Genomic DNA, 23,983 nt, shown 5'->3' on the forward strand with positions numbered 1-23,983 from the left:
GTTTCAAATTTTTGACGCATTTTCAAGTAATCTGAGTGTTACATGTACTTGATGTTTATGCCAAAGTATTGCAAACGCAGTTACTAACGCTGATTAAGTTCTATTTTACATTTTGTGGTGTTCAAAAAACAGAGTAATACACTTTGTTTGTGTCGAGAATTTTAGGAAGCAGGTTATTAAAGACAAATATGGCTGATAAGGACTTTTGCCCAAACAGGCCGTGGTTGATTCACTTCTGGAAATAGATTGCGATTTTGTTTTTGTCTTCCCGTTTCCTACCCTTTGACCTTGTTTCAAAGTGTTTTGCTTTTCGGTTTCCAATCTTCTTTTTATTTCAAAAGTACGCTTTTAATAATTAAAAACAAAACGATATTCAACCTACATTTTCTTTTTAATTGCTAGGTGGTAGTAGAGCGTTTCTTGGTAGAAATATGAATCGGTGTAAAGATAAAGGTTACCACGGAGAAGTCAAGCTTCAAAACAGATTCAAAAATCGTTTTGAGATGATTCGAGTCATGCCAGCTAGCCTTGGATATATTTTGAATAAAATACATATACCATGGCATTGTCAGGTTAGTCGATATTTGGATTGAATTATTATGTGATTGTCTAATAGGCTGTTGGGCTGCCAGTTTAAAGTTTGTTTGCTAACCCAGGCTAAAGGGCTGCAGTAAGTTGGCTTAAGCCCTTTGATCTTGTATTTACTCAATCATTTCATTTTTCGCCAAAAGCACGATGGGGACGAAAAATTAAGCCAGTTGTTACCAAAACGCGCCAATGAGCAGGAAAAAGTGACAAAGCCGAAAAGACTTAAAACGTACTTAAGAGAAATAACGTTCCAATTTGCTGGTAACAACTAGCACGGCCACTAACCCAATAATTAGTTATATCCATAAAACGTAAGTTGAAAAAGCGAAAATTAAGCAAGCAAGCAGGTGGTGTGCTCAAGCAACTGATAAATGAAAACTGTTTCAGTTCTGTACATGTGTGGATGGACTCTGCTGATTGGTTGAAATTCTTTGCTGCTCACTTATTCCAATGGGATTATGCATCATGTCACATCACTATTCATAGATTTTACACACTGTATAGTCGGCTTGCATTAAATTGTTCTGTTAGGCCCATTGCGTCGTTTTTTGTTTACATTTGTGTTACAGCTGACAGAAATGTTGTGTCTTTTGTTTATTGTAAAGCGGCGTGCACGTTGACAAGTTTTAAGCACGATACATTTGCCCGAAAAATTCAGACAATATGTCTTGTCTTTATTTCTCTTGTCTTTATCCGCAAAACCGTTAAGTTGTTGGACTTCAATGACGTAATAAAGAGAGTGCGTGGTTGTGTCCGATATTAAACTAGAGTATATTTCATGTGAGTTGTGCCAAAGAATTTTGGAGTGGACCATGGTCAAGTGGCGTAAACTTGGCTTGACCTGGGCGTGACACGGAGCAAATTCACGCCTTGGTGCAACCATGGCAACGCGAAATTCACTTTTCACTTCCATTTTTCTGTTTTTACACGAAAAATAGCACAGTGTCGGTGAATGGAATGCATCCTGGACAACTCAGAGATTCTCAACCGGGGGCCACGAGCAGATGCCTCAGTAGTAAGCTATAGTGTGGTAGTAGGGGACGACGAGGCAAAGAGCGACACAAGTTTCTCACGTTTTGTGCTTCTTGTGCAAAATTACTGATGTGAACGCTACTGCACATGCAGTAATGAAATGAAAAATGTTTTGCACTCAACGATCTACAGTTTTTATTGATGAGCAGGGGTGTTGTTGGTTATTTCATTCATTGGACAATGTGTAACTTCTCTTTTAAGAGTCAATGGTTTGCACACATATAACAGAACACTGCAGACGTTGTATTTCGAGACAAAAATCCCGGTGTCAATATTTATTTTCTCAGTGCCAAGAGAGTGTGATATCTTATTATGTTGAAGGTGGCTGTTGCTTGATCTGTGCCAAATTTAATGAGCTGAGATGTTAAAATTTATTCCACTGTTTGATTAGTTTATGAGAGATTGAAAAATTTTACATTGCACAACTTTTGCCTTCCTGCTAATCCACGAATACTTTGTGTGCATAAACATAGACATATCTACATATACATTTCACTTTGTGTGCCTGCTTTCGTGACCATTCCCATCTACACTTTTGTCCTTTCCAATGTCAGGATCTCAACATATCGCAACAAGAATATGGCATTTACATGCTTCTAATTGTTGAATTAATATTATATGTGCTATAGAGTTATAGACGATGATTTGCACAACTAAATATGATGTTTATGGTTGCAGATGATGGTGGAGCTAAAGAGCTCATTGAAGCAGTAGAAAGTGGAAACATTGATGTAGTTCTTCAACTTCTCAACACACAAAGGGTGAGATGAAATTTAATTGTTAATTGAAAGTTCACACATATAATGTAGCAATTAAATTTATGAAAAAGAACGTTTTGTACACTTCATGATAAAAGCACCAAATTTTCATGAGTGTTGACATGAAATTTGTTACTTTTCTCACGTTGTGCATTTAATCATTTTGCTTATTCGCTGTATTAGAAATGTGTTTAACTGTATCTGCCAATAAACAGCCAATTATTAGTTTAATACGTAATTCTTTTCCTTAGTCAATTCAACAGTTTAGATAAAACCAGTTTCGTAGATTACAATGTCGATTTGCCAGTTTTTTATGCATTTAACTGAATTAGCTCTATGTAATTTAAGTAGCATCTACTATTAACTAACATACCCCGCTATAATTTGACCCAATTCATGGTAATTGTTAATTGTCATGTACAAGTTTTTTATGTGAACTTGCCAAGTACATAGGATAAATTGATTGTTGTAATTGTCTGGCATCAACATGCTCGCGAAATGCAACTTTGTTGTTCCTGCAATAGTGTGAATGCTTTCTGTTCAAAACCCTTCATCTCGATAAAGTTTTAATGTGAGTTTTTCTGAAGTTTGCTTAAATACAGCTTCTATCTAAATTTTCTAACCGAGAAAGGTATCATCTTGCATGGACTGGTTATTTTTTTACATTTGCCACAATTCTTTGTTAGAGAACTATTTGTTTCGACATTTTCATTGCAAATTGCTCCACAACAATATACACCTTCCGCTTCAGTGATTGCAAGTATAAGCACAGCAAGTTGTAGATTGTCTCATTCAAGATTGGTTGATGAAGTAGTAGCCTATACAGATATTACGTTGATTTTGAAACAAGAAAGCTTTGTATGCACCTTGTACAAGTTATTTTTGAGCATCACCAGTAAAATTTCAATTCAACTTCAGGTTAATCCCAATGTGAGTAGTCGTGGGACCGGCGGAGAACTCCGATCTGCTTTGCATAGAGCTGCTGCTTATGGCCAAGTTTCAAGCATCAAAGCACTTTTGAAGGTGTGTTTTAGAAATGAGATGAACCATCACCTCGCATTAAGAATGGGGATAGTTATTACTTGAAACGTACGCGCAGTTAAATAGTTTCCATCTATTCTGACTCGAATGTTTTCACTTTGAATGATCTGATTCAACATTTTGCTCCTAAATTGTAATCAGTCTCTAAAGCACACCTGTGTTGTGAGAAATACTTTTGAACATCATTCTATTATAGGCTGGAGCCAATCCTAACCTGAGAAGTTCTTCGAATCGTATCCCTTTGCATGAAGCCTGCATTGGCGGCCACCCTCAAGCCGTGAAGGAATTGGGTAATTAACAATGAGTACAACCAACCAATATGTTGCTCTCATGCTGGGCTGTCCCTGTTTAGTGAAGCGTGTCGGCAACATTGATGAACAGGACGTGAATGGACAGACCCCTGCCTACCTCGCTGCACTCAACGGAGAGGAGGATTGCCTCAGGACCCTGATGGAAGAAGGCAAGTCTCTACGCTTTGAGACAAAACAAGATTAAAATTGAGGAAACAAAATTAAAATTTCAAAGAAATTCCTTTGTAGGATGTGATCCAGTAGTTGGCGATAGGGAGGGAAAATCAGCTGTCCATGCGGCCTGTATAAAGGATCATGCGAACGTGTTGAAGTTGGTGTTCAACTTTGGTGTCGACTTACACCTTGTTGATGACAGAGGAAGATTTCCAATGCACATTGCTGCTACAAATGGAAGTGAGATATCTTTGTTATATGATATCTATATTAGGAGCAGATAAATTTTATGTCGTTCCAATTCTATGAAACACATTTAATCAGTTATACAATTACATCTTCATTAATCCTAATGTAGTTTTTTTCGTCGATTGATAATAACGCTTGATGCAGTAGAAGTGGTGGAATATAACTCCACAAAGTACGACCAGCTGCTTGTAATGACTATTTTGGTCCCAAATTGTTCCAAACGTCCCAAATTTTTCTTCCAGCTTTGCACTGCTTTGTGGCATAAATACCATCTAGTTTCATGGTTGTTACCCTTCAATCTTCACTTCCCATTTCTGCTTGGGTGCTTTTGGGTTTATGACGGTTGGGGTCAAACTGTTAAGCATTCAAATACTTTTTATTTACTTTTTGATGCGATATAGAACCATTGATTGAGTTTCATCAGAATTAAATGCATGTTGGTCAACCCAGACCTTTATACAGTTGCTTTGGGTTTTGTGACCAAGATACCTTGGATCTAATTTCGTTCTCATCAAGTGGCTTCTACTGCAATAATTTTATTTTAAGACCAATTGTTGTGAAATCCCAGTGAAACCAGCAATGACTTTCAGGCTTGCAGAGTGTCAAGGAGCTTGTGGCATGTGATGGTGACGTAAACGCGAAAGATTTTAACGGCTGCCAGCCAAGTCACCTTGCAGCGGCTCATAACCAGCTACAGTGTCTACAATTCCTGGCAAAGCAAGGTGCTTGTGTTATACGGATGAATTGGGTAATATGGGTGAATTGGGTAATATGGGCAATGTTGATATATCTGGCTACAATAGTGCAATACAATAGATCTAGTTACAATGCATTGACCCTAATATTTTATAAAGCGAATGTTATCAGTCATCCCGACCTTGTTGGCATCAGTTTGAAACATTTTCGAAGTAGTTCATTTGTGACTTGCCTAAGAGCATTAACATGAACATGTCAACCTTGTTTTTCACCCACTTCGCAAATCACGATTAGATTGTGAGGTCCCCTGCAGTACGGAACCGACTAAGTTTTTAATCTTTTAAAGGTGCAAAACTGCAAGCTTTGGACAGAAGTGGAAAATCCCCGATGCATTATGCAGCGAAACAGGGATCGGTTGCTGTTTTACACTGGCTCCTTGAAACCCGAGCTGATATGAGTTCATCAGATGGTAAGGTTGGAATTATTACCTCATAATCCCACACCTGCAGCTCATCAATCTTTGTATTATTACAAGACAATGGTGACACCGCTTTGCACTTTGCAATAAGAAACGGCCAAGGCCAGTGCGCCAACTGCCTGCTTCAGCATGGAGCGGAAGTTGAAGTTGAGAATAATGCTGATGAGAACGTGACGCAATGCGCTCGCAACTCGGGACGACCTAAACTACTGCAAGGTGTGGGCATTTATTTGTTGTTGTCACTTACTGTCATAATGACATTTGATTGTTTCATTTCTTTCGCATTGTCAAGTTTTTCCATCAATCTTGGTTAATGAGCTTAAATTTGCCGTCTGCTGTTGACCAACTTTTCCAGACGTAATTGACAACAAAGTTAAATGCCCTTTGTGTAAGAAGCAATGCCAAGTGGTGACATGGGAGACCAGGAACCAGCCAAACAAGGTCAAACGATACCTGGGGGACACCTGTGCCGAGTACACGTTGCCACAGACCCAGCTCAAGTGAGTGGCGCGATCAACTTCACTTTGCATTTCTCTCTTTCATTTGTGCTTATTTTCATTTAAGGACTTCAAGGGGTCCAACATTTCTGGAAAAAAACCGACAAAAACGCGACCAAATCCTCTCGCAGAAAGCAAAACGCGAACAGAAATTCGTCCCCAAGGAACGAGATTTGTCCGCAAAATATTTCGGAAGTTTTCCTTCAAAACTTGAAAAGAGGAGCCCTGACCACCTCTGAGCAGAACTTACTAGCCCCATTTGCTGGTCTTATTTTTTATTGCTTCTGTGTTTGTAGATTTTTACATATATGCAAGTATTACAGAGTCTGTGAAGTATCTCACACTTTATACGATATGCCGACAGCTGTCATTATTGAAAAGTTGCGCAGATATAATCAGTGACTGTGTGGAGTTGTTCCCTGAGTGAAACTGTATGATGTCAGAATCACTTCATCACCACAAGTTGGTGTTGATAGGCCACTATGAGCTGAAACCGTTTTTTGCTTGTCCCAGTATGCTTTCTGGTATCAGATGAATTTGGTCACCTTGACCAGGGCTTTCACAGTTGTGAGCTGGTTCTCTTATCACCCTAAACAACGACAGGTTCCAATGTACCGGCCACCTGTGAGCTCAGACAATATTTTTTTGAAGTTTAATCACCTTTCAAGGCGTGATACAGAAACTTTGTTTAAACATAAACTTTTAAATCTTTATACAAATGGTTACAAAATACAATAATTGATTGTTGCGCAGTTGCACGAGCGCACATCTTCACTATTTCAACTTTAAATGCACAATAACACTGTCAATTTCCTCAAAAACCAAGCTTGTGATATTGAACATGCAGAAAATCATTTAAATCATTCCTTGTTTGTGGTCGGTGGGCTCCACTTTAGTGAGGTTGGGTCGATCACCCGCCGTGCGTAATCACCAGCGCGTTGTCTTCTCTTCAACGACCAATCATCGATCAGCTCCTGCCTCTTCAGTATGATATGCTTGCCCTTCCAGTACTTAAGCATCTGCAGGGCTTGGAGGGTACTGACTATGTCAGACGGGTTTACCGCCGTTTCTTGGCTTATGTCTCGTATCGATAACTCCGCAGCGGAATTGCGTTCAGCGAGATAGTTCAGAATGACATCTGTCCAATAGCTGCGGTACGAAAGCAAGCCCAAATCAGACAACGGCCGCTCGGGAGATCCGACCTTGCCTTCATGCCTCGACAGAAGATAACTGAAGTCGATCAGCATCTTGCCGTACCTTACACAACAAAGTGAAAGAGTCGCAATTTAAGACTAGGAAGGGTCACCTCGTGCTACAGATCAAAACGAGAGCACCTTACCCCTTCCTCATGTACTGAGGCATTGTGAGGATGCACGACACGTTGTAGTTGAGGAAGGAATTCTTCTCTTTTGAGAAATATCCCACCATGTGACAGCCAGTGAGGTCTGCCTCTGTCATCACATAGAAGAGAAAAGGTTCCACGTCGTAATATAAAGTCTTATGGTCAAGGAAGAGCTTGGCCAGCAGGCAGAGGTTCTGGCAGTAAATCTTATTCTTCTTCCCGTCAACCTGCCGTTTTAGTTGAACATGAAACCTCATTACTCGCCTTGAAGGGAACAAATAAATTGGACAAGTTGAATAAATAAAAAATCCATCAACCTCAAACACCGATATTGTTCCCTTCCTGTAGATTTCGTCACCTGGCGGGTGGCGCCAGACGCATTTAGCCATGTGCCGTCGAAGTATTGTCGAGCTCTTCGTGTACTTTAGGCAAAATTCACAAATAAAAAGCTTGGGCATTCTTATGTATTCTTCAGGGTATGGAGATGAATACCTTGGAGATGACATTGCTCGTAAAAATGAAAGCTCACACATTTGTGCCAGTTGCTTGTCAAAATTAACTACAAACAGTATAACATGCACAGAATTTCGTACCACGTGTCCATTTCATATTGTCCTATTTCGATGACCTTTAACCTTCTTTCCTGGTTGCTGCCAGGGTTCTGGGTAATCCCAGATTCATGAAGTCGTTCCAGCTCATGCTCCAAACCTTCTGAGGCCAGAGCCTATCACACAAAAATCTTAATAGGATCTCTATTACTTCTATCCAACCATTGACATTAACACTTGCAATGGATTTCACAGTTGATATACCTAAGCACAGAGTCCTATAATTTTGAGCTTAAGTCATTTTGTGCGACTTCTAATTATGTAAATAATGTAAGTGTTTCAAAACTGCTGTGACCTGCGCACGACGAAACAAATCGAGGTCATAATCGGAAGCAATCCCTCCCAGCAGCGGCTCTCGTGTCGTTCCATGTTTGTTCTTATGATTTCCGTTCAAACGCTTCGTTTCAGCTGCCAGCTTTGTTCCGTTAACATTTCGCATTTGCTGCACTTTCTTTCTGTACCTAAAGCAAAAACCAATCGGGATTTTTTGCATCTCTCTGTTAAAGTGACAACTTCCATTAAACATAGAAACCTTTTAAACAAAAAAGCAATGAAGACAAAAATGCTTACTTCATTTGAGCTGGCGTTGGTCCGGAGTCAGCTTGCTTCCTCGTGTTATGGGGAGCATTCGACTTCTCCATCTCGTGAGCTTCCTCCTCCTGCTCCTTCTTCAACCTCTCGTACGCTTCGTGGTTCTCTCGACATCTTTCAGGAGTTAGATTGTGATAAATGGGGCAGGCAGCGAGTGTGAAATGTCTTTCAAAACGTCCCAGTAAATGTCCGCGTGAATTACAACCAGAAATAGGGCATTTCTTCAAGTCATCCTGGTAGGAATGAGCAAATTTTCTTTTACGCAAGCGCCCCCCGCTCTCGTCGAGAGCAAGAAGAAGTTCGTGCTCTGTCATGCCGAGTGGGTTCGATCTTTTTGAAGATTTCAGTTTCTTTGGTGTTTCACCTTCGCTCTTTAGCTCCTTAGTGCTGAGCTGTTGCTTTGAAGTCTCAGCAGTAGTCATTTCAGACAAACCATCCAGTTTACCGAGCGTACGCGTTCGTGTGCGTGGTCGAGATTTCGAGCTTGCACTTGTTGATGTTTGTTCAGAGTCTGTGCTCTGAGCTGGTTCATTTAAACTTGATCGGAGCTTCAGTTTCTTTGAGTGTGGCTCGGAGCCAGGAAGTGACTTCAGCGAAGATTTTGTCCGTCCTCTGCCGCCACAGCCATCCTGAGCAGCCTGGTTCTTGACGGACTCTTGCTTTTGAGCAGCAAGAGTCAGCGACGATCTTCGAGTGACTCGACTTTTGTGAGCATTCGTCGTGTCATCGGAGCAGCTGTTTCCAGCTGACGACTCTGAATCATTACGAAATTTTATACCAGACTGACATTGATTCCGGCGTTTGCGCATTATTTTTAAAATAGAAAACTGCTTAATCAAGACATAGGAAAAAACTTTAACAAACTTCTAGTAGCAAGCTGACTCCCTGGAACAAGAAACGCAAAAGTTAAAATAACAAAGATTTTAAAACAAAACGCTACATAACTGTATTTGGTACGATATCATAATCCTGGAAAGTGCAGATTGAAACGTAGTCATAATTACATTTTTTATTCGACGAGAAAATATGTGGTGTAAATGCAATGTCTAAAAGGTTGAAGTGCTCAGCAGGCTGGCTGGTAGAAGTAAGTCTCTTTTAGCTTTGAAATACATCAACAACTTACAATAAATCAAGCAAGAAACTCGAGCTAACAGCCTAGCCAGCTTTCATGCAAATAATCTAAAGTCATTCATGCTTATGCAGCTCTGGTTCAGAGGCATGGATCTGTAAGATATAATTTCAGGGAAACTAACAAGAAAGAAATGCAATTGACCGTTTATTAGTCGCAAACTGCATTTTAGTGAACTATGGGACACAATTTCAGTGAAAAAGTTTGGTCTTTTTTAAAAGCAAGGAGCACTGCAGCACATAAAGTACGTGAATGGTGGTGATATACTGTAAGCCAACATAGACGTGGTTTTTTGTCATTTTAGCAGCTCCTGTATCGGTGCACCTACTTGAAGATTCGTCAAAACATAAACGCCAATACATTCGGTCATGTTGCTTTCGTGCAATGCAGTCAATCACAAGCCTGCAATGAATAGACTCAACATAAGGAAAGAGAATTTATTTTCAGCATCAAAATTATAAATAGATACACAACTTTGCGAAAATTAACAGATGCTTGGCGTGTCATGATTTTGTGCAGGATAGCTGAGGAGTGTGAATTCCCAACATCTTATTAATGACATGTTCGGCCTATCATGCAATGTTGTGATATTCAATAAGTTTAGTGCACCAAAGGGCTCTGCTATCGTGCTCTTACATCGGCCACAGAGACAGGATTTCGATCTGTGGGATGAGATTTCACCATTCAAATGCACAATGACTCGATCAATTTAGTCAAGTATTTTCACCATGTCGACAACTGTATCTCTATAGGCTAGCTATACATACTGACATTTCGTTTTTATCAACATATTGGTAGCCTAGCTTAGTTAGGCTATTGCAGTGCCTCTGTGTATCACACACAACTTACAGCGTATGTTTGTGGGGTCTAGTGTAAAAGGGCACACCCAAATGACATCACAATTCTGCAATTATGGGTCGCAGGTGTCTAGTATACAAATGCATCGCGTGGTTGTGCACTTCTGCACTAGACTTTATTTGTGTTTGTAAGAATTTTTTGTGGTTGTAAATGTTGTGTGTTGGGTTCAGTGGCCGTGCTAACCACTTCTCCTCTTTATCATTTGGTTACATCATTCTTGCACGTTTAAAGCCTTTGGGCTTATCTGCGTTTTCCCGCTCATTGTTCGCACAAGTATTAATTTATCACGCTATAATTGTTAGCATTTTATTTTACGTTTCCCTCTAAGACGGGAAACGAAACAACAGGGTTATGATTAAATCCCGTAAAGTCGTAAACGATGCTAAGGTTAGGCTGGCCGCTATTTTGAGATCGGAGCGTTGTAAAAGGCGGATCAAATAGAAGGGCAAACCGAGGAGAGAATAAAAATGGAAAATGTGCTTGAAACTTTTCCATAATACATGAAATTTTTTGCCTTTTTTAAGTGACTATTGTAGCTTATAAGATTTGGAGAAAAAAAAATTGAAAAGTGCTAAGTGTTCATTTCAGCTAATAAAACGATAAAGTTTTTGTTTGGACTGTGTTGTCTACAGGGAGTCGAACCGCAGTGAAAAATTATTAAACTCCGGTTAAGGTTTTAGAAGATGTTATTTTAACGGTTCTACTCCGGTTCATGTTTTTATCAGGTGCACAGATTCATTCCGCTCTGGGTTTAGGTTCAGCAAGCATGCGATTCGCTCCTAGTTCGCATGGCATTATCCAGCTAACTACTTTTAAAAATGTATTCAGCTACATTGTCCAAGCAATGGTCCAAGTAGCAACTCGTTAATTCGAGAAATTTCATCATCACTGGGCATTTCTTAGTTTAGGTTTTCTTCGGTTTAAAATATGTAAAGGAAACACGTTTTCTGAAATTCTTGTGCTAAAAAGTGGTTACAATAGAAAATGTTTCGACTCCTGTTCGTCTTTTTTTATCTAAAGCTTTAATCATTGAAGTTCATTGGGTTCAGACGAATTTAACATATTACGTGCTGTTTTCAAAAAACATCCGCTCAAAACGGTTTAAAGGTTCAGGTTCAACACGCTGGTAGTCTACATCTGCAAGAACCTAGCCTGATACCGGGGTTTGGGTGATAGGCTACTGCTGTACACAAAAGATGGCATAGGCCTACTTGGCTTTTATTGGTAGGAGCAATTCGTCGCAATAATGAGCAGTTTTTAATCAACCGAAAATTTCCAAAGAAAACCAATTAACAAATAAAATTGCATGGATGGATTGTGATTTGAAGCGAGAGTCTTGAACCAGCTTGCTTGCAGAGGTCTGGTTTTAAATTGGCAGGTAAGTTTTGACGGTTGGAATGGACGATCCTTCTTTAGCCATAGCTTCACGCCACAGTCCAGTGACGTCTTGAATGATGCCACCAGTTTCAAATAGCATGAGGTAGTAGGTGCTGATTCGTCGTAGTCTGCCGTAGACCTTCGCACCGCGTCTGTACTTCTCAGACTTTTCGGTCAGTTTTAGTTTCATTTGTAATCCTGCCACCAGCCCAGTAAGCGCGACCATCAAGCATCGCATTGCCTGAATGGAAGAATTCAAATTGAATGAATGACTGGGCTTGTCTAAATCTCTGTACAGACCAATGCGTGGAAGTCCAAGTTTTCCGTACGTCTCTGGGGCCTAAACGGTAAAATTCGAGAAGAAGCTAAAACTTTATTAACGGTATCATTTGCAGATAAACTTTGATTTCACTTCAGTTATACGGAATAGCCTACTCTTAAACAAATAGAGTTTTTTCTCTGCGCCTCACACCGGAAAAAATTGCCCTTAAAAGTAATTCTACGAAAGAACGTCGTCAATAAAATAAATAAATGTCTAATTTATAGCAACTACCACAAGGAAACTAATTTATATGAGCGCCCACATTAGCACGATGAGACTTGATCCCGAACAGGTCGGTAAGCTGGTCGAACATCATCTGGATCATCTGCATTAGAAGAATGGAGAAGTTGAGACCGAACGAGCACCTAGCGTACCATGCAGCCTGGTACTCCCACTTCACTGCTTTCTTCTCAAAACGATCGTGCATTCGTTTTATTAAAGCAGCGTGGTCGATCTGAAAACTTAAACTTTTCAGAGAATATTTTGCAAGAAAAATTCCCGTTGTCAGGAATCATTTGGCCGATAGATCATATCGATACTGGCACAAAAAGTAAAATGAAGCCCAACATTTAGGCTACCTTATCGATGTTGTTGATCTGGATGGTTTTGGTGAATAGATCCAAATCATCTTCGACTTCCTCGGGGTCTTCAACTAACGTTCTATGCAATGGGTTTTCAATAATGTCAACTTTTTTCTTTAACAAACCATGACGTGGCTTGAGGTGGGTACTGCTGGATCTATCAACTGATGTACTGGCAACCCCAAAATCGCTTTCGTCGTCGCTGAACAGATCTATACCTAGATTTTCGAGCAAGTTGACATTTTGTTTAAAAAACCACTAAGCATTCTATCTCACCTTTTTCGACCCTGTCTCTCTCCTTCCGATCCAGTTTCTTCCTGTTAAAAGCAGTGTCAGACTTTCTGGCGCGCAGTTCAAGCACCATTACACATTTCTTATGCCTTCACCTTTTAAACAGCATCATCAGTCCAAGCCTAGCTGCAGGTACAGGCAGGCCTGATAAAATTTGCGGCAAAACTTCTTACTTGTAGAATCAAAAGTTGTTTTCCCCTTGATTGAACAAAGGTTAACTATAATTTTTTCGTAATAAAGCGCTACTTGTTAAATCACAAAGAGACTAAACTGCAAACAAATTTAAAGAAGAAAGTTAAGTTTTTCTAATCTGCCCTTACCATGAGTGTGTAATACAATTAGAATTAACATACTTAGAACCTGTTTATACGTTTTAAAGATTAAAATATTTGATTTTGTGCATTCACAACAGCATTATCGAACAGCAGGCCAACCGTACCTTTGCTTGATACAAAACATAGGCTATAAGTCCAATTGTCTTTTTTACAATTGCCACCATGGTTGTGACGTAGGCTATATTTTGACAAGTTGAAATTGATAATTTATTAATTAATAACAATTATGCAATGGGTCATGACCGCACTTGTTCATTTCATTTTCAGTACGTGTTATAGGCTATCTATTACAAAGGCCTGCTTTTCTTTAAGTGTGCACATTAAACAGCAGCTATGTCAAATTTGTTTTAAATGCTGTCTTTCCTGACGTTTACGACGTTCACATACTTAACGCATTTGACACTTTTTCAATTAACCCATTCAATGGAAGCAATATTAAAGATGAACGTATGCTTTGCACACAGGTCAACATTTTTTCGCTTCATTAGTAGTTTTGAATTTAAGCACAACTGTTGGTGTTGGTTTGGTAAAATAGGCTCTCGCTTCGGTTCTCGGCATCACTCATCTGCCTGTCAAAAGTCACCCGCGTAGTTTATGAATATAAGGGTAGGTAGAGCTTGCGTTGTGCTGGATGTATTGAATGAGTCTCACATCTATCGTCCGTGAAATCTTCCGTAGCCAGGACCTTTAATATTATCGCTCTTGACTTGACAAGATTTGTCCACACATTTTTATTGTATGATTTATTTTTCGCCATTGACTGTGAGAAGGGAAGGTACGGTGATACAATGACATGGAAGAAATAAACGAACAAGGCAAAATTGGTTGTTTAAATGCCAATTTGCCAAGGCTAATACAAGAATTACGCTCGCAAACAATCTATGGGCGGGAAAAAGCGGCGAAGTCCTGAAGGCTTAAAACGCGCAATATGTGAATCACAGTGGTGTTACAATGATAAAAAGTTAGCATGACCACCAAACCCCGAATTCGTTTAAATTAAAAGAACACGCAATGTACGAACGTTTACTGTACACACAAGCCTAAATATTCGTTTTACTGACATCGCTATAATCCATTTACAAGTGAATTTAAGAAACATTGAACACAACGTTGAAACACAGGATGCGATGGTTTCTTAGAACAATATGACTTTACTACTAAAGAGATTACGATCACTGCTTATCTTCCCATAGTGATGTTTTTATCTCCACATAGTATTTTCATATTATCTACAGAATTACATATTATCTGCAAATACAAGGTAGTGGCATCGCCGATTTTGTTAACATTTCTATGATTTGATTCATAAGATGATGTAACAATCGATAATCCTTGCGCGTAGTAATTGTTCAGGCAGCGATCGTCGATGGAGGCGTGTGGTGTTGGTTGTACGTCACTGGTTGACAAAGGGAGGCAAAGTCGGCAATAGGAGTTCTAACTGAGCACATTCTGAAATGTTTTTGTGACGTCACGAATGGCAGCCTACTGTTTTTCATCAGCAATCTGCTATCAGTGACGTCACATGGTTGCCTATCGGACTTAGGGTTGCCATACCGTCCAGAAAATTCCGGACATGTCCGGAATGTAGGGTTAAATTTTGCGTCCGGGAGGAATTTTAAAAAATGCTCAAATGTCCGGAATTTTATGATGGGCGTTTTGGGGGAATTAGAATTGCGGGAATAATCCTGTAAATCAGGGGTGTCCAACACGTGGCACGCGACGTGTCTGACCTAGACCCTAGCCTAGAGATCACCATAGCCTAACCCTAGCCTAGAGATCACCAGAGGTCAAATCAGAAATAGCCCAATAGCCTAGTGAATTCACGACACTATGTTCAAAAATCCACTCCGGTATACAATGGATAGGCAAAGCATTGCTAGTGTGACGTCATATTGACAGACAATGTGTTCATACCTCATTTTTAAAAACCGCTAGTGGGCACTAAAGAGGAGGCGGGGAAGTGATCCATTTATGACTCGCAAGCCAGGCTTGAAATTTAGAAGCCTGGATCGAGATTACAGAGGTCATGGCTCGTATAAAATGAAGCCTGGGTCGAGAATAGTGTGGCGTCTTTTCAAATTTTCATGACCTGGGTTCGAAGTCATTAAATAATCACTTCCCCTATTGCTAAAGAGTGTCCGGATTTTAGGCCACGAAAATATGGTAACCCTACTATCGGTATAGGCTACCACCCTGCTATTGGTGACGTCAGGAAGTTGGTGGTTCATGGTTGGTTTAGAGAGGCAGGGTCGTAATGAAAAGAACAATTCGTTTTCAAATAATACCCAGCTATTGGGTTGTGCTAAACAGGAAAGAATGCGGCAACTTTTATTTTTTATATTGTTTGCTTTTCGCCGTTGACTGTTGGGAGCGAAAAATATGGTTTCTTGAATAGGCCTAGGCTTAAATGAGGATGTTGTTAGAAGCTGCCTATACAGCTATGCTGTTGCTGAGGCTGCAAATTTCGGAATATCTGGTATGTAGCTGTGATGCAGAGACATATTTAGTTAGTACTTACAATACTTAGTACATAGTACAGTATAGTACTGTACAATACAGTAATAAGTACAATACTTTTTGAGTAACATGGCAAAAATTAGTCATGTTTATAATGAGGTTTGGAATGGTGGGGTCACTGGGGTACAGTAGGTGTGATCATTTCTTTTAAGGTATTCATTCGGTGGCATGGATATGGTTAATTTCATATTTATCAGCCGATTATCCATTCATTTGGAGAATGAAGAAATTAATGCAAGTTACATAAAAAATTAGGACATCTTTTTCTGACATATATTATGACCAACATGGAAGGGTCATAACCTCAATGACAGGTATCAAAAGGATATAGTTACTTTGTTGTTGTTGTTATAGACATACAGAATGCTGACATAATTGTTTATCTTTTAGATTGAAAAATAATCAGTGATCCTGATCTTTCAAACAAATCTGCTAAACACTCGATCTTCCATGGCTTTGCATGTTATAAACCCTAGTTCAGGTGTGCCAGTATTTACAGCAAAGACGACAACTTTGACTACTACTGGGTCCCTTTCCAGTCAATCCAGGCACCTCAGTGGTCACAAGCTCTTGTTTTTACTTCCACCATTGAGAATCAGCATGTTTCCAGTCAAGTCCAAAAAGAATATGTTAGCCTCAAGAAATGTTTATCTGGGAAACTTACTCCATCAAAATTTAGTGGTACGTCATTATTATTGCAAACATACTTTGAATGAAACGCTTGAATAAGTACAATTAAATAGGTAATTCACTCCATCACTTTACATATCCAGGATTTAATTTTTTTTTTTTTTATGCCGACATTAAACGTTTGTGGGAATCCAAACACTGAGACAGAGTTGAATTTGTCATCGGAAATGTGGCAATAAAAACACATTCAATGAAACGCTTGCAATCTGCTTGGCTTGATGACGATGTTAGTTTGGCGGTTTTTTTGTAAATTATGCTGAAAAACTTGAACATATTGCTATTCTGTTCAATTTTAAAATTTCTATGACAACTTTGTTTTTAGGTTATGGAAGGAGTATTGAAAGCCTTGATTTTAAAGGTAATCTTTATTGGGTTTGGAATAAACTTACATTGTTGGTAGGGTAAACACAGTGCTCAACTTTTTTGGCGTTTACAGGCAAAGAAGAAGATTGTTGTATTGTCACCCGTCTAATTCTACAATGTGATACAATTCTACAATCGTCGGTGAAATCTTCCGTAGCCAGGACCTTTAATATTATCGCTCTTGACTTGACAAGATTTGTCCACACATTTTTATTGTATGATTTATTTTTCGCCATTGACTGTGAGAAGGGAAGGTACGGTGATACAATGACATGGAAGAAATAAACGAACAAGGCAAAATTGGTTGTTTAAATGCCAATTTGCCAAGGCTAATACAAGAATTACGCTCGCAAACAATCTATAGGCGGGAAAAAGCGGCAAAGTCCTGAAGGCTTAAAACGCGCAATATGTGAATCACAGTGGTGTTACAATGATGGAAAGTTAGCATGACCACCAAACCAGAACACGCAATGTACGAACGTTTACTGTACACACAAGCCTAAATATTCGTTTTACTGACATCGCTATAATTCATTTACAAGTGAATTCAAGAAACAGTGAACACAACGTTGAAACACAGGATGCGATGGTTTCTCAGAACTGTATGACTTTACTGTAAACACTAAAGAGTTTACGATCACTGCTTATCTTCCCATAGTGATGTTATTATCTCCACATAGTATCTTCATATTATCTATAGAATTACATATTACTGTATCTGCAAATACAAGGTAGTGCCATTACCGATTTTGTTAACATTTCTATGATTTGATTCATAAGATGATGTAACAATCGATAATCCTTGCGCGTAGTAATTGTTCCGGCAACGATCGTCGATGGAGGCGTGTGCTGTTGGTTGTACGTGACTGGTTGACGAAGGGAGGCAAAGCCGTACAGTGATTACTTGGAAGTGGGCGGCTTATGCAAGAAAAGGAACCATGTCACTTCTTCTGTGAACCTTGAGGGAAGGATAACAACTCAGTAGGTGGCATTAACTTGCCTGGAGTATATAGGCCTATACCGCCATAGTAGTAGCAAGAACTGAAGAAGTTAATTCGCTTGGCTGGTACAGGTGGATCACTTTGAGCTGCGATCATTTTTGCTCTCATTCAAGAAAAGTGACCAACTTGTGCAACTGGTTGAATATAATTGAAGGACGAACGAAGTCAACTTTCTGGCGTTTGAAGCAAATTCGAAATTAGTCTACTACAGGTAAGCTTGAGCATAGTGACCCTGTATACCCTAAGTTTGTATGATACGCCGACTTTTTTCCGGCGCAGGAAGTCGGCTTCTGCGCAGAAGTGCGGTTTCACCTTATATTCTACATTACACTGTCACAATAAGCATTATGTTGGCGTGATGGTACAAGTTTTATTGTTGCATTTATTAGTTTATTTATCGAACATGAACCAGAATACTACCAATCCATAGTGGAAAGTGTGGTATATACTATACACGTGCACAAGACTTATCAATGTGAACGTTGAATTACAAAAAAACAACAGACTACTTTGTTTTTTTGAATGCATTTGTAATGAATGAATTAACTAGGAGTTGTTGTGTCAGTGCTGTCGCACCACAATTTCTGTCTTTGTACGCACAGTTTATCAGAAGTTGCTAAACAGGCTACTTTCCCTGTTGGCTACCGAGTTTGTGTGTGTTTCAAAGATTTTTCAAGACAACACTAATCTGTGGAAATTACAATACTAATTTAAGCGTCAATTAGAGCAGTCTGCAAATTAAAATATGTAATACCCCATTTTCAATTTGGAACGTCATAATCCTTTTTCCAAACTTTAAATTAGTCTAAAACTAATCCACATGGACGTTAACTCTCATCTTCCTGGATTATCTTTCCAATACATTTCAACCAGTCGAAGGAAAATAATAACAACACTTTCGTATTTTCTATTTACTTTTTCACTTTTACTTTGTTTTGTTAATTTCCGCTGCTGGTATTTCCTGAATAATTCAGTTTTGATTATGGTGTTTACTTAAGCAAGTCTTCACACATACCACATACACATCACAAAGTCAACAGCTTGGAACATGAAATGGAACAATACACACATAACATTTTGGTTTATTTAACCAGGATTTGGCAGGTTTAGATCATCTTTCTAAGTTGATTCCTTAGTATCTTGAACACATTTGAATTAACTGATCCTGTTGTAGTACAGTTCTTTTCAACTTCGAAACGCCACAACAACTATTAAAAGGTTAACGAAATATGACACGAATCAAAAAACCTCTGCACAGTTTTCAATCTTTCATCTTAACAATAAATTTAAAGTCAGACCGGTTTATAATCAGTTGTCTTATTATTATGAAGTTGCTTGTATGACTGTGAGATGAGAATATATGAAATATCTTGATAAATAACAAACTTGGCAGATGCATGATGGAAACAAATCCACTGTAACAACACTTTTGTTTTGTTTGAAGTCGTGTGAACTCTGCGCAGCATAGATGCAAAGCTTACCTTGAGGAAAATGTTTGCACAGTTTGTTTTGTCAATGTTTGTGTAAATATAAGGATCAAAATAAAATTTGATGAAAAATCGGGTCCAAGTTCAAATTTATATTTTTTTGCCGATATCTATCATGGAAGGTTGCTTTTTCGCCGAGCTCGGCTAAATGGTGAGGTTTGTTGAGAATAAATTATCGTGATGTTGTTGCATCTCCTCAAAATTTGAACTTGCATCAATTGTTATAAAGTGCACATCAACATCACACATATTGTGCACATCCGGGTTGGTGTTTGCTTAAAGGCTTAAACGGCCACTCAATGATCAGTGAAAGTATGCAATTGAGATGATTCTTGTTTGTTTTGTCATTGAGGTTTTACTTTGAAAATCGACGTAGTAGCTATGTTAGTAGTTAGTTGTGTTCCATGGTCATTGTACTTAAAGCTTTACCAGGCACAGCGAGGAAGATTGTTTGACTTTACAATATTAGCTCAGCAATGGTGAGCTTGTTAACTTTGAGTTGCTTACGTAGTTTTCTGAGCCACAGACAGATAAAAAGTTTAAATTTCTTCACCTTCTTATTTTTATTCTCCTTTGCAGTTCAAGGAAAACTTTATGATGTCACCTGCTCCGAATCTTCCCGCGGAAGATGAACTGTGTGAGAAGGAGGAGAAAGTGGACGACTCGTACGAGGTCGATGGCAGCGGCGAAATATCTTCATCAGACAAGGAAGCTCGACCTGCTTGGGACAACAAGGTACAGTACATGATGGCTGCGCTTGGATTCGCGGTCGGCTTGGGCAATGTTTGGAGGTTCCCGTACTTATGCAAGAAGAATGGAGGAGGTGAGTTGGTTGGAGTTGACTTGTTGCCACAACAACCCCATTTGTGCTTATTGTCTTGTGTTCAGGAGCCTTTTTAATTCCTTACATTGTCATGCTCCTGATTGAGGGCTATCCTCTTTACTACCTGGAGCTTGCTCTCGGGCAGAAGATCAGGAAAGGAAGCATCGGGGTCTGGATCCACATCAACCCGTACCTGGGTGGAGTGGGATTTGCCAGCAACGTGGTGAGATCAAGATTCTATTTGTCGATCTGCCCAAGAACTCTGCAAAGTTCTGGATCGTCTTAATTTACCAACACAATTTGTTGTTGGCCTCTGAGTGTGAATTTTTATATTTAAAAAAATTTAGATTAGTTCTTAACCTACTGACTTATGTGCGTGGGACCATGTATTATGTTACAATTGTTTTTAGGTCTCACTCATCATTGGTTTATATTATAACATGATATTGGGATGGGCCATGTTCTATCTTTTCAATTCATTTCAAAGCCCACTGCCCTGGGCTACCTGTCCTACCTATTTAAATAGCACTGTCAGGGAATGTGCAATCAGCTCAACCACCAATTACTTCTGGTACAGAGAGACACTGGATATCTCTCACACTATTGCTGATGGAGGTATGTCTTTGACAACTTTATCAACATACTTGCTGCAGCTTTCTAAGAATTACGTCTTGAACGTGATGAAGAATTTGTATGATCATCAACTGCTGATGAATCTATCATTGCTTATGATCTCAACAGCTCGTTAACTCAACTTTAGTTAAATATTTCCGTTTAAATGTTTGTTAAAATGCATGCAAATGACTAAGTTTATGTTTATTAAATTGAAATTATATTTCAACGAAGCTCATTAATCTTTGCCTTGAATGACAGGTGAGCAGAATTGGAGGATGGTGTGTATGCTGCTGCTGGCCTGGATCCTCGTCTATCTCGGCATCAACAAGGGAATAAAGTCATCGGGGAAAGTGATGTATTTTGCCACGTCTTTTCCCTACCTTGTCCTCATTGCATTTTTCATTCGTGGACTGACACTAGATGGGGCAGTGGAGGGAGTGAAATACATGTTTTCACCAGATGTAAGTCAATCAAAACAACGACCGATTTAATGGCTTTCCGAAAAATCTGCTTCAAGGTCAAAGCAGCCAAATTGAACATCGCTGAGCCTGAATAGATCTAATTGTATCGAAGTGGCCTTTGCATATCCATGGCCACGTGCTGATTGTATGAAATTGGATTAATTGCCCGTTGCTTAAATGCCCATTTTTGCTTCAATGTGCTTGGCAGGAGGCACATTCAAGCATTTCACGGCATATTTTTCCTCCGAGGCAAGCGGATAATAATCACCTTCAAACCATGTTGGAGCGTTTGAAAATATAATGGGGCAGCAATGTTCTGTGGCTGCAGGAATCGAAAGTTATCACTAATTTTGACTCGCTTAAGTTTGCAAAACTCTGAAGCAAGCGAATGGGGGCAAAATGAAAGAACTTTTGACCTGCAGTTGTTCGGATATTTTTTAAGCAGTGAGCTGTTTCACTGAATAGGCCATGTCTGGTTCTCTTCTATACGCAAAGGAATCATTGTTCTTTCGGTTATGACATATCATTGACATAACAATTGCCTTGGGTTTCAAGATAACTCGTTTGAAGGACGCGGATGTGTGGAGGGAGGCTGCGACACAAATCTTCTTCAGCCTCGGTCTTGGCTACGGAAGCATCATTGCATATTCCAGCTACAACCCACCAAAGAATAATTGTTACAAGGTGCCGTGTGACTATGATGTGACTCTGATGTGGACTCGTGCTTCATTCTCCTTATTTTAATGAGCTAATTATGGTGCAGGACGCTGTCTTCATTGCAACTGCAAACTGTCTGACGTCGATATTTGCTTGCGTCACGGTTTTCTCTGTCCTTGGGTTTAAAGCAAAGAGCAGGACCCTGGAGTGCCTGGAAAGGTAATTCAGTTGCCATCATCAGTTCGCTTTTAAGTAGATTGCTTATTGCAACGGTTCCGTTATAATTGAGACATTTAAATCATTCATTGAGAGAGACAATAAATCATTGCGTCCACGATGTATTGATCCTGGTTAAATTTTGAATTCAACAGCAACAGGCTTCTTTTTAAAAACTTCCCGGAATACCAAATTTTTTCGAACATGACTTATCATGACATCAACAGTACGCTAAATCTGGATCCAACCAATGAAACGTCGACGTTTCTTCAAAGTTTAAAGCCATGCTCCATGCAACGGGAACTCGATCAGGTGTGATTGAGTTTAATCTTTGACGTGTCATTATGGTGGAACACGAAATTAGTTATCTTGTTATGTGAGGCATTTGCAATGAAATACTTCTGGAGAATACGCAACTGATAAACTTAATTTGTTATTCCGTCATCTCTGCTCTCCATCTCTGAGTTGAATTATCTTCCAGGATGTGCAGGGCACCGGTCTCGCTTTCATTGCATTCACCGAAGCTATTCTCAAGTTTCCTGCTGCTCCATTCTGGTCGGTCCTCTTCTTCTTCATGCTGCTCAACATTGGAATGAGCAGTGAGTTTGGGATTCTTCAGACGTTCGTCACCACTGTCCTCGATTCCGGACTCAAAATCTCAAAGAGCAAACTGACTGCTCTCATGTGTGTCGGTGAGTTGTTTTGTTCGCTTCTGGTAGAAGTTGACGGTTTTCAACAAATTTTGTCGTTGAAGGGATGTTCGTTGTTGGACTACTCTTCACTCAGCGATCTGGAAGTTACTTCCTTGATATTTTTGATGCTTACTCAGCCACTCTTTCCCTTATCACGATCGCTCTCTTCGAAGTGGTTGCTGTCTCCTACGTCTACGGGATAAAAAGGTTGAAGTTTGAATTATTTGAAAGTGATTAAATTTTCGATACGTTGGAGTGTTTCATGGATTAAGCTGCCCCACGCTTTCAACTGATCATATGACGACGCACACAAAGGGTCAAGTAGTTTAATAAATTGTTTGCTTTATTGAGTCCAGCACTGGTGAGACAAGGTAGCTAGCTGGTTTGTGTCATCCGAGAAAAGATGGGTTGATTTTACCTTTTATCGTAACACAGCCTCACTGGGCACCATCTTGCCAATGTTAACCAGAAACTGACGACTAATTATCATTTATTGTTAATTATAAATAAACCCTTCACCAACCACCAACGCATTCTTGCCCAGGTTTGAGAAAGACTTGCTTGAGATGACTGGAGTGAAACCGGGATTGTACTGGACCATCTCGTGGCGGTTCACCTGCCCGCTGGCACTCGCCGCCATCTTAGTTGCGAGCATCGTCGGGTTATTCCGCAAAGCCCCATCATACGGGGGCTGGAACCAAGCAACGGGGGAGAAGGATCTGCTCAACTTTCCACCGTGGGGGCTTGCCCTCATCGTGGCGCTCGTACTCGCGTCGGTGGCCTGCATCCCCATTGTCGCGTTTCTTTACCACCGCGGCATTTTTAAACCGGAGCGATTCGACCCGTCGCGAAAGGAAAGGTCAAAGCTGGAAGAGGAATTTACAGGAACCGAATCTGCCCAACCATTGACGAGGACTCTGTGACGTCATAATGCACTTGGTTATGCGTTATTCATCTCAGCAAGCTGGTCTTAATAACTTTCATCTTATTTATTATCGTGCTTATTCCAATGGAAATGTACAGGGACAGTGTATTAAAGGCGGTGTCTATTTTAGATTGTCACAGTCACATGTAAGTGGTTAAGGGTATTCTTTAAAGTTCCAAGTTTTTATTGAATTGTTAAATGAAGTGCACACAAGATGTTTCTTCTAAACACTGTGATCTTTTCTTCCTTGCCCGTTGATCGCTAAACTACACAATGTTTCATAACAACGTTCAACTACA

The 23,983-nt window shown here is 39.7% G+C and overlaps 4 protein-coding genes and 1 long non-coding RNA gene across 8 annotated transcripts; 3 read left to right on the forward strand and 2 right to left on the reverse strand.

Annotated features, from left to right (window-relative positions):
- The first annotated feature begins 432 nt into the window (after nucleotides 1–432).
- Nucleotides 433–6,219, forward strand: LOC143461296 (uncharacterized). The gene is made up of 11 exons (XM_076959175.1): nucleotides 433–572; nucleotides 2,299–2,381; nucleotides 3,297–3,401; nucleotides 3,616–3,709; nucleotides 3,772–3,879; nucleotides 3,959–4,123; nucleotides 4,723–4,854; nucleotides 5,175–5,297; nucleotides 5,364–5,522; nucleotides 5,662–5,806; nucleotides 5,871–6,219. The coding sequence occupies exons 1-11, from the start codon at nucleotides 560–562 to the stop codon at nucleotides 6,040–6,042; spliced, it is 1,299 nt and encodes a 432-aa protein (XP_076815290.1). The 5' UTR covers nucleotides 433–559; the 3' UTR covers nucleotides 6,043–6,219.
- Nucleotides 6,220–6,441: 222 nt separating this feature from the next.
- LOC143461287 (histone acetyltransferase KAT7-like) lies at nucleotides 6,442–9,250 on the reverse strand. Its single transcript, XM_076959164.1, has 6 exons — nucleotides 8,324–9,250; nucleotides 8,049–8,214; nucleotides 7,739–7,869; nucleotides 7,463–7,637; nucleotides 7,143–7,372; nucleotides 6,442–7,060 (listed from the first exon to the last, which is right to left on the reverse strand). The coding sequence occupies exons 1-6, from the start codon at nucleotides 9,151–9,153 to the stop codon at nucleotides 6,664–6,666; spliced, it is 1,929 nt and encodes a 642-aa protein (XP_076815279.1). The 5' UTR covers nucleotides 9,154–9,250; the 3' UTR covers nucleotides 6,442–6,663.
- A 2,283-nt stretch (nucleotides 9,251–11,533) lies between these two features.
- On the reverse strand, nucleotides 11,534–13,089 carry LOC143459684 (uncharacterized). Of its 2 annotated transcripts, none has more exons than XM_076956929.1 (4): nucleotides 12,888–13,089; nucleotides 12,609–12,829; nucleotides 12,293–12,484; nucleotides 11,534–11,949 (listed from the first exon to the last, which is right to left on the reverse strand). In XM_076956929.1, exons 1-4 carry the CDS (start codon nucleotides 12,973–12,975, stop codon nucleotides 11,698–11,700), a joined length of 753 nt encoding a protein of 250 aa, XP_076813044.1. In that variant the 5' UTR covers nucleotides 12,976–13,089; the 3' UTR covers nucleotides 11,534–11,697. The 2 variants fall into 2 exon arrangements, with proteins under 2 accessions (XP_076813044.1, XP_076813035.1); XM_076956920.1 differs by having other exon boundaries at nucleotides 11,534–12,048.
- Nucleotides 13,090–15,771: 2,682 nt separating this feature from the next.
- On the forward strand, nucleotides 15,772–17,109 carry LOC143471131 (uncharacterized). 2 transcript variants are annotated; one of them, XR_013119492.1, is made up of 4 exons: nucleotides 15,773–16,068; nucleotides 16,145–16,670; nucleotides 16,767–16,802; nucleotides 16,881–17,109. It is a non-coding gene; the product is annotated as an uncharacterized LOC143471131 (long non-coding RNA). The 2 variants fall into 2 exon arrangements; XR_013119491.1 differs by having other exon boundaries at nucleotides 15,772–16,670.
- Nucleotides 17,110–17,616: 507 nt separating this feature from the next.
- LOC143471119 (sodium-dependent neutral amino acid transporter SLC6A17-like) lies at nucleotides 17,617–23,971 on the forward strand. 2 transcript variants are annotated; one of them, XM_076969491.1, is made up of 12 exons: nucleotides 17,617–17,788; nucleotides 17,880–18,019; nucleotides 19,875–20,118; nucleotides 20,184–20,341; nucleotides 20,529–20,733; nucleotides 20,992–21,194; nucleotides 21,750–21,878; nucleotides 21,958–22,070; nucleotides 22,223–22,379; nucleotides 22,549–22,759; nucleotides 22,822–22,966; nucleotides 23,304–23,971. In XM_076969491.1, the coding sequence occupies exons 3-12, from the start codon at nucleotides 19,890–19,892 to the stop codon at nucleotides 23,680–23,682; spliced, it is 1,929 nt and encodes a 642-aa protein (XP_076825606.1). In that variant the 5' UTR covers nucleotides 17,617–17,788; nucleotides 17,880–18,019; nucleotides 19,875–19,889; the 3' UTR covers nucleotides 23,683–23,971. The 2 variants fall into 2 exon arrangements, with proteins under 2 accessions (XP_076825606.1, XP_076825597.1); XM_076969482.1 differs by having other exon boundaries at nucleotides 17,617–18,019.
- The last annotated feature ends 12 nt before the right edge of the window (nucleotides 23,972–23,983 follow it).

This window comes from Clavelina lepadiformis, chromosome 1, assembly GCF_947623445.1.
Source record: "Clavelina lepadiformis chromosome 1, kaClaLepa1.1, whole genome shotgun sequence".
NCBI lineage: Eukaryota > Metazoa > Chordata > Ascidiacea > Aplousobranchia > Clavelinidae > Clavelina > Clavelina lepadiformis.

Excerpts from the sequence above, each read along its gene's own strand:
- LOC143461296 (XM_076959175.1), top strand. Across the intron at positions 4,855-5,174 it reads ACAATTCCTGGCAAAGCAAG|GTGCAAAACTGCAAGCTTTG; the intron begins GTGCTTGTGTTA and ends AATCTTTTAAAG. Across the intron at positions 5,298-5,363 it reads TGATATGAGTTCATCAGATG|ACAATGGTGACACCGCTTTG; the intron begins GTAAGGTTGGAA and ends TATTATTACAAG.
- LOC143471119 (XM_076969482.1), top strand. The coding sequence starts at position 19,890 with ATGATGTCACCTGCTCCGAATCTTCCCGCGGAAGATGAACTGTGTGAG. Across the intron at positions 20,119-20,183 it reads ATGCAAGAAGAATGGAGGAG|GAGCCTTTTTAATTCCTTAC; the intron begins GTGAGTTGGTTG and ends TCTTGTGTTCAG. Across the intron at positions 20,734-20,991 it reads TCACACTATTGCTGATGGAG|GTGAGCAGAATTGGAGGATG; the intron begins GTATGTCTTTGA and ends CTTGAATGACAG.
- LOC143461287 (XM_076959164.1), bottom strand. The coding sequence starts at position 9,153 with ATGCGCAAACGCCGGAATCAATGTCAGTCTGGTATAAAATTTCGTAAT. Across the intron at positions 7,373-7,462 it reads GAACAATATCGGTGTTTGAG|GTTGACGGGAAGAAGAATAA; the intron begins GTTGATGGATTT and ends CTAAAACGGCAG. Across the intron at positions 7,061-7,142 it reads CCTCAGTACATGAGGAAGGG|GTACGGCAAGATGCTGATCG; the intron begins GTAAGGTGCTCT and ends TTGTTGTGTAAG.
- LOC143459684 (XM_076956920.1), bottom strand. The coding sequence starts at position 12,975 with ATGGTGCTTGAACTGCGCGCCAGAAAGTCTGACACTGCTTTTAACAGG. Across the intron at positions 12,485-12,608 it reads AGATCAACAACATCGATAAG|ATCGACCACGCTGCTTTAAT; the intron begins GTAGCCTAAATG and ends TTAAGTTTTCAG. Across the intron at positions 12,049-12,292 it reads TCAAGTCTCATCGTGCTAAT|GCCCCAGAGACGTACGGAAA; the intron begins GTGGGCGCTCAT and ends TTTACCGTTTAG.